Source organism: Zingiber officinale, chromosome 3A (assembly GCF_018446385.1).
Source record: "Zingiber officinale cultivar Zhangliang chromosome 3A, Zo_v1.1, whole genome shotgun sequence".
Taxonomy (NCBI): Eukaryota; Viridiplantae; Streptophyta; class Magnoliopsida; order Zingiberales; family Zingiberaceae; genus Zingiber; species Zingiber officinale.
This window is the reverse complement of record NC_055990.1, coordinates 40173487-40184339: the sequence shown is the minus strand read 5'-3', so window position 1 is coordinate 40184339 and position 10853 is coordinate 40173487. Positions and strand designations below refer to the sequence as shown.

General features: G+C 37.9%; 1 protein-coding gene and 1 long non-coding RNA gene across 3 annotated transcripts; one reads left to right on the top strand and one right to left on the bottom strand.

Moving 5' to 3' along the window:
* Window positions 1-5459: 5459 nt before the first annotated feature.
* Window positions 5460-8308, bottom strand: LOC122051790. Its single transcript, XR_006131543.1, has 2 exons — window positions 8085-8308; window positions 5460-6188 (listed from the first exon to the last, which is right to left on the bottom strand). It is a non-coding gene; the product is annotated as an uncharacterized LOC122051790 (long non-coding RNA).
* LOC122051789 (30S ribosomal protein 3, chloroplastic-like) lies at window positions 8309-9290 on the top strand. Of its 2 annotated transcripts, none has more exons than XM_042613082.1 (2): window positions 8309-8636; window positions 8733-9290. In XM_042613082.1, exons 1-2 carry the CDS (start codon window positions 8388-8390, stop codon window positions 9006-9008), a joined length of 525 nt encoding a protein of 174 aa, XP_042469016.1. In that variant the 5' UTR covers window positions 8309-8387; the 3' UTR covers window positions 9009-9290. The 2 variants fall into 2 exon arrangements, with proteins under 2 accessions (XP_042469016.1, XP_042469015.1); XM_042613081.1 differs by having other exon boundaries at window positions 8313-8636; window positions 8730-9290.
* Window positions 9291-10853: the final 1563 nt, after the last annotated feature.

Sequence of the window (10853 nt, the reverse complement as noted above, 5' to 3'; positions counted from 1 at the left end):
CATGATAGTTCTCACAAGTATGGAAAACTAGGGGCTAGAGGTAAGAAATGTATCTTTATAAGATATCATGAGACCTCCAAAGGTTATGTTTTCATAGGTGAGCAACTAGATGGAACCATCTCCGAAATAGACACGAGAGATGCGACTTTTCTCGAAACAGAGTTCTCAATCAGAGGTGATGTTGATAAAAATGTTCCTCTATTGGATGAGGATGAGATATTATCAACAAGAGATGTGTCAAAAGGGATACCTGAGTCTAGTCAACCGAGTGGGAGTGATATGCCGAGTCATGAGTTGACCTCTCAATAGCCCAACTTACGGAGAAGTGTTCGTAAGATCAAACCTAAGAAGAGGTTTGATATTGAGAATGAGGCATTGGTTACATTTCCAATTGACGATGACGAACCTCAATCCATTGAGGAAGCATTGGGATGTAGAGTTAGAGAAAAATGGGAAGCTGTAATGGTTGAAGCGATAGAGTCCATGATTTAAAATCATGTTTGGGACTTAGTCAATCTTCCTCCGAGCCGAAGGACTATTGGAAATAAGTGGATTCTCAAAATAAAGAAGAAAGCAGATGGATTGATTAACAGATACAAAGCTCGTTTAGTTGCAAAAGGATATACCCAAATGGAGGGTATTGACTTTGAAGAGACATTTTCTCTCGTAGTGAAATTTGTATCAATAAGAGTTATTTTGGCCTTTGTGACACATTATAACTTAGAATTACATCAAATGGATGTAAAAATCGCTTTCCTTAACGGTGATCTTGACGAAGAAATCTATATGGTTCAACCAGAAGGTTTCATTGCTGAAGGCCAAGAGCAGAAAGTATGTAGACTTAGAAAGTCTATATATGGGCTAAAGCAAGCATCAAGACAATGGAACATAAGATTTAACGAAGTCATTGTATCTTATGGTTTCGAGATTATCAATGAGGATCATTGTGTTTTCCTGAAAAGGGAAAAAGGAAAGTATGTCATTTTATCATTATATGTTGATGATATGCTGATAGCTAGAAATGACATAGGATATGTGAATGAAGTCAAGAAGTGGCTGTCATCACAATTTGATACAACAAATATAGGAGAAGCTGAATACATCTTAGGAGTGAAGATCATAAGAGATCGTCCTAAAAGACTTTTGGGTCTGTCACAAGAGTCTTATATAAATAAGATGTTACATCATTTCAGCATGTCTAATTGCAACATAGAACATACACCCATTGTGAAAGGTACTGTTTTGAGCAAGAGTATGTGTCCTAAAACTCCAGAGGAAATAGCTGAGATGAATAAAAAATCATATGTCAATGTTATTGGTAGTTTGATGTACACTATGTTGTGTACGCATCCCGATATCAGCTATGCTGTGGGCTTGGTCAGTCGCTTCCAGTCCAACCCAAGACTGAGACACTAGAAGGCGGTAAAAAAGGATATTCAGATATCTGAAGGCGACAACAGATTATTGTCTCTGTTTTCAAGGATCATATATGAAACTGAAAGGTTATTCAAATGCAGATTGGGCTGGAGACCTGGATGATAGAAAATCCACATCAGGTTTTGCATTCTTGCTGAATGGTGGTGTCGTCTCCTGGAACAGCAAGAAACAAGCTTGTGTAGCTTTGTCGACTATGGAAGCTGAATATGTGGCATGTTCAGCAGCTGTGCAAGAAGCAGTCTGGTTGAGAAGGTTTCTAAAGATCTGAAAATTACTGAGGATAGTGGGAGTCCAGTAACTGTCTACTGTGACAGTCAAGATGCAATAGCTTTTTCTGAGAATCCCAAATATTATAGCAAAGGCAAGCATATATAAATTAAATATAATTTTGTGAGGGATATTGTGACTAAAAGAAAAGTCATTCTTAAGTATGTCCCTACACGTGTTATGCTTGCAGATCCTTTTACTAAGCCAATAACTAAAGAGTCATTTAAAGAACATGTAAAGTCTTTGGGACTTCGTAGAATGTAACACCATTGAAATAACAATCAGACTTTGTGTTTTGATTGTGTCATTTGCCATAATTTATTCAATGTATATATTGTATTTGTTACATTCATATAAGATCTCGATGAGCATGTTGGCAGGTGGAGATTGGTCCACTCACATAGACAATCATCTTTGTTTGTTAAGTACAAATAGGGGTAAGACTGTTACTTATGAAACAACTTACGTAGTTGAAATTATGAAATTAGAGACAGATTCATAAGTTGAGGTCACCTTGATAATTGTGTCAAGATGAAATCATTTATGTGTAAATAATGATCTGAGTAAATGAACCCACCATTTACTAAACCTGTTGAAGGCCAGATTAGAATTCATATGTTGAATTCAGGATTAGACGTTAAGTATTTCTAAATCAAAATCTGTACGATGTTAAAATTGAGAAAAAACATGCACTTTTTTTAGTAAAGAGAATAATATCGTAGTATGTGATTCATACCACATATGTTATTGTGGCAATAAAGGTAGTATGAGAATGAATCCATGTTTCTCTACTATGTGAGACCTTTGAGATTATAAGTTAATCTCAGTTTTTTACCTTAGTGACTATTTGGCTGTTTACTTGAAGTTTTAATCAGTGTCTGCTACTTTAGCGTGTATCCTATGGCTATGGGTGATTCGGTCTATGGAGCATAACTAGGAAAGTGACTGATTAAAATGAATAGATTCTAGCTAAAAAAGAAGATTAAATATATTTACATCTTTTGTTTTATTCACTAGTCGACCCATTTTTGTTATGTACGAAAATGAATGTGAATATAGGATATGGAACATGCTCTTGACATAATGGTCATTATAAGGGATTAGAGATGTTCATATCGATGTAAATGAAAATTATTTAATCTGGGTAAATAGAAAGACATGGATATCTTCAAGATGATGGTTGTGTGCCACTTGAAGATTGGATGGATCCTGGATAAACGTTATGTGCCACCAGGAAAGTGGCTATGTGTCATGAAGAGTGTGTCTCTAATTTATTTGGGTAGCTAAGTAAAGTGTAACAACTTTCTTAGCATTGATTGCTCAAGGAGCTGCTAAGTCAAGGTGTAACAATCTTCTTAGCAACTATCGCTCAGTGTTCTTGCTGTCGCACGAACCATTTTCTCTAAATATGGATTGGATGTTCTCATATGGTCTATGTGACCAAACTCTCTAATAGTCTATGTGACTTATTAAGTCTTTGTGACTTACCTGAATGAACTAGTCTTAGTGACTTACCTTGGACGAGTGGGAGATGTTGGAAATGGGGACAATGGGGATGTGGGAACATGACCCACGTTCCCCACTACTCATAATGGAAAAGTCCATTATGCCCCTAGTCTATTTCCCTATATAAAGGGGGTGCGTCCAAGGATCATTCGGAAGAAGCAAGGTGTGTGCAAAAGCGTGCAAGTGCGTGCTGTGAGCAAACGTAGAGAGTAGAAAGTAGAATATCCAAGGCGGTGGAGTTTGGTTTGTGAAATTGCAGAAGGCTTTCCGATCTTATGATCGCTCTTCCGACAGAGAGTTTTGTCATTGCCGATTGCGAATCTGCGGGAGATCGTTGTAAGTTTTTACCGCTTTAATTTTATTCATCTTTCATACATTTAGAATTATTTACAATATTCTATGGCAAACAGTGACGACGTTGTATAACTCGTCGCAAAAAAGTCAGCAATGGATATCCAACGACGGAATAAGTCTGTCACTAAAAGTTAGATTGTTTGTAGTGAGGTAAGATGTACAGGATATTAAAACTATATATATATATATATACCAACTCCCGTGCCCGATTCTTGTGCCCAATTGAGTGTGCAGGGCATCCAGAAGTAATTCGGGCACCTGAAAGTGTGAGTGAGTTGTAGATGGAGTCACACACAAGGAGTCGGATATATATATATATATATATATATATATATATATATATATGCTCACCTTGTGAGCACCAAGTATATTTTTTTTATTTTTTTTAAAACTTAGGGTTTAGAATTTAGGATTTAGTCTTTAGAGTTTAGGATATAGTATTAAAGCTAAAGAAATTTTTAAAAAAATAAAATAAAAAAGAAAATTACATATGGTGCTTGCAAGATGAGCATTATATATCCTGGGCGACGCGAATTGCGGGACTACACATTGCCCAGTTTTTTTCTTTTATTTCATTTTATTATTTTTTTTTTTACTTACGGTTAAGTCATTTAGGGTTTGGCCTTTAGTGTTTAAGGGTTAGGTTATAGTATTAAGCATAAAAAAAAATTAAAATGAAAAAGAAAAATGAGGCGTTTACAAGGTGTGCGGAATAAAAGGTGCGATATATATATACACCTTATGAGCAACATGTATAATTATTTTTTTATTTTAATTTCTATAATTTAAATACTATAATCATAATCCTAAACCATAAATATACGTAGATATGAATTAATTTTAATTACTATTACATAGTGTTATTCTATAATAATTTGTAGATATAAACTAATTTTAATCACTATTAAATAGTATTATCTTTTTCTTTATTATTTTTTTTTTAGGAAATCTAGTGGTACAGGCTGTGTTCTTCTTCAAAGATAAGCTTCGATTTTGTTTACATAAAGTTCCATGAAACCTCACCCACATTAGGTTTTAATAGTGATTACCACTACTTTATTCGCCTATCAATTAATTGGACTGTCCCCGAAGCTATGGCATAATAACAGGATATATAAGTTATCATTCAGATATTCGTGGTTCGAATTCCAATTATAATGAATTTATAAAAAAAATTTCTCCAAATGGGGCACGCAACTAAAAGATGCTAGGCTCATGGGTTGTCCGCTACGAGCGTTTTTCGATTTATCCTGATGGTCGGTGAAAAATTTCCGTGGAACCGGACCGGTTATCCCAAACTCGACGTTACTATGCTTGATTAGTCATTTTTATCAATTAATTGGACTAATTTGTGGGAGGATTAACTAGTTAAATAAACCAGATTGACAAAACTTAAATAATCTCCAACCTTATCGCCTAGAACTTCAAACTTTAGTTGTTCCTAATATAATAATTTCTTTGGTCCTCAAAATGGTTGCGAGGAATCAATCTTCACGAGTGGAAGACAAGACGCACAACGATCAACAAAAATTAGGATTAAACAAGTCGATTAAGGTTCCCGAGAGTTTATCTTTGAATTCTCGCGTAAACACAGGCAAGTTTAGGAGAGAAATTAAAGGGGGGAAATAAATTAAATTTTTTGATTCGTCAAAGGACATTTATAAAATAGTATTTGCCACATAAGGAAAGAACATATCTCTAATAAATCTTGATGAAATAATAAGTAAATCCAACTTGGAATAAACTATGAATTACTAAATTATTGATTTGATGTTGATTTCTTATTTCACGCAAACTAAGTAATGGATGTATCAGTTGCCAACATCATCAAATTTCAAAGTTTAATATTCACCATTTAGTGCTTCGAACCTGGTTACTGTAATAATTAAACATAATTAATAAACTTTCATAAAGATATGGGTTGCTTGGCTAAGTTCCAAACTAGATTCCAGCATAAATTATTATGAAGCATTAGGCCTCTCAGCATCATCCAGTCACATACATGTCTTTTAGGGTTTTTTAAATCAAGAGATTGATTAAAGTAATCACAGAACTAATGACTCCAAATGAGTGCGAAACCAAGTGTCATCAAATATTGCCATGGATCAGACTTGCCCAGTTGCTTACAACTTGGAAAGGCGAAAGAGGTTGGAATGCTAGGCATGTTTAAAGTGGAAGAAATGCTACGAAAGCTTGGGCAGCTTTTTGGTTTGCCCCTCCCCCACCATGACCCTGAGGTCGAAAAGGATTGATTCAGTCGCACGGCAAACTTGTATTGGTTGATCAAACAATTACTTATATTGGGATATCACAGAAGTTGGGTAGTAGAATTGATATAGAATGTAAACCATGGGGGGTTGTTCATTCACTTCAGCAGCCACCATTTGGGGGCAAAATTGAATTGGTCTGGCCATTTCCCCTGAGCAGCAGCCAGTGTTCCTCAGTAAGGGCTCGAAAACAGTTGATTACCACTGCTAGGCTGTTATCGTGCACCTCTTGCTAGACAGTAGTATCGTATCGACAATCGCTCCTGGGACGACCAACATCAGACCTGGATGATGTATTTGCAACTGTTGTAATTGTCATTCTGCAGTCTCACTTGCTAAGGAGGTGGTGCTGTTTTCCTAAATTTCATGAGAAACACATAAACATATTCAATTAATAAGCCAAAAGAGCTTTATCAAGATAGATCAACGATTAGTAGTGCGTTTACCAATATGTAATTTACATTTCAAATTCTGATTAATTTGGTACCACAACATAGTTCTCTTTAGAAGGTAATGAAAAATGGTAAATCTAGAGACATTAATCTCAAAATTAGTCTGTTTAATCACAAACTTGGATAAGTAACTAGATAATGCTAATGGCTAGTTCCTTACACCTTTTTTCAAGCAAAGTCAATAATATTAACATAATGCAGAGTAACTACGTTGTGAGAGAAAAATCACTCTTCCTATTGGTATGAATTCAACTTCTTGATTTATTAACAAAATTTGGAATTTAATTTTCCTTACAACTTTGATCAATACAAATAACCAATATGAAATTTAGTTTTCTCTTTTCTATGATGATGGATTTCAATGGTGAAAGATGAGAAAGTGTGACTTTGCTAGGAAGGTAGACAGAATTATGTATAGAATTCTAAGATAAAAATGTTACCAATTAATGATATTAGATATAGGTCAAAAAAAGTGGAGTTCAAATCCTCTGGTCCGCAATCCTTGGTCCCCTCCTAGTCCCTTCCGTAATTTGCATGTGGTCAAAATCCAACCAAAATTGGTTGTGATCTCCCCTGGGTTCACCTTCTCACCTAGGTTATAGTTTGGGTTGAGACAGGCGACAAGAAACCGCCTGCAGTTAGGCAAACTGTATAGCGCCAATCAAGAGGGTGGCCCACCCACCGCCAGTGGCCTCTAGCCGCTTGCCTCGACCCAAACTATAACCTAGGTGGGAAGGTGAACCAAGGAGAGATCGTAGCCAATTTTGGTCGGATTTCGATCGTAATCTGATGTGCAAATTGTAGAAGGGACCAGGAGGGGACCAGGGATTACAGACCTCTGATCTCAAAAAAGTGTAAGAAAAAATTAATAATTTCTAATTTTAGAAAGGAAAAAATAGATGGTGAAATTTTAAGGTCAAGAATATAAGAGTTTTACAAAGATAGAATATTGCGTAAGTTTGAAATTTGAATTTGAATAATATTGATATTACATAGACTATGATGACAAATAAAATTTAGAATGTAACAACATCGATTCTTGAGTATAAAGGTAGAGGTAAAGCATAGTGAGGCACGAAATGCCATTATTTTAAATAAGTCGTATTTCTAGTGGTAAAAATTGTAGAAAATCAAACCATCTTATTGAATGACAATAGAATTCCCTCATTAGGGAAATTTACATTATTTCAAAAGCATGAAATTTTCTCCCTAATTCATTTCAGAAACCAAAGCATTCCAAGGTGGAGATAGCTTCTATTCTAGATGCCTCATCCAATGGCACAATTAGATCGAATCATGTCATTGGTATGTATGATGCCAATGGCATGATTGTGTTCAATCATCTGCAAAACACAGTGTTTTGCCAATGTCATTGTGTTCAATCATTAGAAGATGGTAGAAGGGCAACCAAACGACAAGATTGTGTTCAATCATCTGCAAAACAGTGGCACAAGATATGATGCCCATAAGCTAAATACAAAAAAAAAAAAAAAAAGGAATTGAAGAATGAGTATCCAAGATCCCTATTATCTTCCAAATCTGCATAAAAGATTAAATCAAGAGCGAACAGAACAATTCAATTTAGGATTTCCAAGCTGAATCACAAAAATGCACCACCTTTGAACACATAGTGTTCCAGAATACAGATTCCTAGGGTACCAGTAACATCATGATTGCTTGTTCCCAGCAAACAATTTTTGGACCCAAATACAAATAATAGATGAATAAAACTAGAAAAAACGCCACCCATGTCTGGCAACCGGAGAAGTAAAGCATAAGAACAGAGAGAGTATAGAATAACCTGGTATAGGGTTCGCCGATCTCGGGCAGCCCGCCGCCCCCTCATCGGTCTCATCCTCTTCCTATTCCTCGCGTGGCTCACAAGGAGAGCCTGGCCAAAAATGGAAGGGCCTCCGGAGTTTGCGTGAGGCCGAATAATAGGGCTGTTTGATCCATCGCAGGCCCGGTAAGAAGCGGCCCATTACATTTTCTAGACCTTATCCAAAGCAAACGCACGGCTAAAAGGGGGTGAAGCTTCGAACGCTGTCTCCTCTCCTTCGCCCCCAGCTTGAGCAGAGAGCGGAGCAGCGAGACAGTGGTGAGGATGATGCAGTTGGCGAGTCCTGCTACCGCCCAACTCGGCCTGCCCACCCTACACCATGCCCGATTCCCATCTCCCAAATCTCTCTTTGCTTCTTCTCTCGCCTCCGGAACCGCCGTCACTTCAAAGTCCAAGGGCAGGCATTTCTGGCCGCTTTCGGTATCGGCTTCCGCCGCCGCATCCACCGAGGCCCTAGAAGCCTCGTCCGATGTCGATCAATTTGATGACGGCGAGCGAGCCGCGGAGAAACAGGTAGTAGAGCAGTTAAACCTAATCTTCCTGCGGTTGTCTTTTGTAAAGCTCGTCCCTTTTTGATGGGATTTCGTTTTGTACGATGGATGGTAGAAGTTGGGCGTGGTGGTGATGCCGATAGAGAAGCCGCGGTTGGTTCTACGGTTCATCTGGATGGAGAAGAACATAGGACTGGCGCTTGACCAGGTGATCCCCGGACACGGCACCATCCCGCTGAGCCCTTACTACTTTTGGCCGCGCAAGGATGCGTGGGAGGAGCTCAAGACCAAGATCGAGGAGAAGCCTTGGATCTCGCAGAAACGCATGATCATCCTCCTCAACCAGGCCACAGACATCATCAACCTCTGGCAGCAGAGTGGTGGCAACCTGTAGCACCCTTCCTCCACTTCCTTGCACTTATTTTCTTATTCTCTACAGTTGGTTTCATGATGATAATACAAAATTTTACCATTTATGCATTCACTTCCTAGGAGACTTGTCAAACTAACCTTTAATCTTAAGTAATTCAAAGTTCTTGTGTTCAAAAGTAGGTTGATACTGTGTTATAGAATTTTTCTAATTATGCATTTATTTTCAAGGATATTTGTCAAACTAATCTAACTTTGAATCTTCATTCAAAGTTCTTGTGTTCAAAAGTATATGGATGTTGTGTAATAGAATTTTGTCAATTATGCATTCACTTCCAAGGATATTTGTCAAACTAATCTAACCTGTAATCTTCTATTATTCAAAGTTTTTGTGTTCAAAAGCATGTTAGTACTGAGTTATAGAATTTTGCCAATTATGCATTCACTTTCAAGGATATTTGTCAAACTAATCTAACCTTTAATTTTTCATAATTCAAAGTTCTTGTGTTCAAAAGCATGTTGGGCTTTTGGGTTGGCCGTCGCGTGCGCTTCCCGATTTATCCTGGTGATCAGTGGGAAACTTTCGTGGGGTCGGGTTGGTTATCCCAGAGATAGTCAATGAAGCTAATTAGGATTATCATTTTTTTTTTTGTTCAAAAGCACGTTGATATTGTGTTATAGAATTTTGTCAATTATGCATTCACCTCCAAGGATATTTGTCAAACTAATCTAACCTCGAATCTTCCATAATTCAAAGTTCTTGTGTTCAAAAGCTTGTTGATATTTAGTTATAGCCAATTATGCATCACTTCCTAGGATATTTGTCAAACAAATCTAGCCTTTAATCTTCCATAATTCAAAGCTCGTGTTCAAAAGTACTGTTTGATTATACAATATGGATATGTTCATATGTTGCATTCAAACATTATCTTACCTCTTTAGTAGATAGTCAGTTGACATTTAACCAATCGAAAACTCTCATAATTGAACAGGTAGGGATGGTGTTTGACCCCGTGGTTTTGATGTGATCAACCAAGTTAGGTTAGGTTCTGTTTGTTACTTGATCCATGTGTCTAAGTGTGCAGGAGCTTAGGAGCGCAGGAAGTCGAGTAGAAAACGCAGTTAGCGAGAAGGACGACACGGGAAGGGAGCCGACGGGCTCGGTGCATTCGAAGGACGAAAGAGCTGCGGAAGAGTACACCAGTGGACGAGAAGAACGTGCATGGCGTTCGAGGGACGAGAAGCCGGGACGGAAGCTTGCTCGAGAAGAAAACCAGAAATTAGGTTCGGTGAGTCCTATTTCGATTGGCCGCAATCACTCAAGCAATCGAAGCTTCGGAAAAAGAAAAAGAGTCAAAAGAAGTTGAAAAAGCTAGCTGGAGGTGCCTTCAACGAAGTGCTGAAGGCGCCTGCGCTGACTCCAATCTTGGAGGCGCCTCCATTACCTTGAAAGCACCTCAACCTTGTCTGAGGCGCCTCAAGGGCATTGGAGGCGCCTGAGACCCAGTCTAGATGGTCGTTTGCGAAGCAGATAAGGTTTTATCCGATCAAATCCATTGGAGGCACCCTCAACCCTCTTGAAGGCGCCTTCAAGACCCGAGATAGAATTTCCAGGAGCTATATAAAGGCCCCTGGAGCTAGGAATAAATGAATCAACTCTGTATTAAGTTCCTAGCAACTTCTGAGCATTCTTAGTGTGTAAAAAAAGGCTTCTCCGTCTATAGTGAAGGAGACATTCTAATGGAGTTGTTCGACTGTCTTAGATTAACAACCCCTGGGTTGTAACCAAGTTAAATTTCTTGTCTCTCTTTTGTTACTGCTGTTTTCCTGTCTCCCAGGGACGGTTCGTACTACAACTGCAACGAGGAAG

What these genes read in the sequence shown, in the direction of transcription:
- LOC122051789 (XM_042613081.1), top strand. Translation starts at nt 8,388, where the DNA reads ATGATGCAGTTGGCGAGTCCTGCTACCGCCCAACTCGGCCTGCCCACC. An exon ending in AGCGAGCCGCGGAGAAACAG is followed by an intron (nt 8,637 to 8,729) that starts GTAGTAGAGCAG and finishes GATGGATGGTAG; the next exon opens with AAGTTGGGCGTGGTGGTGAT.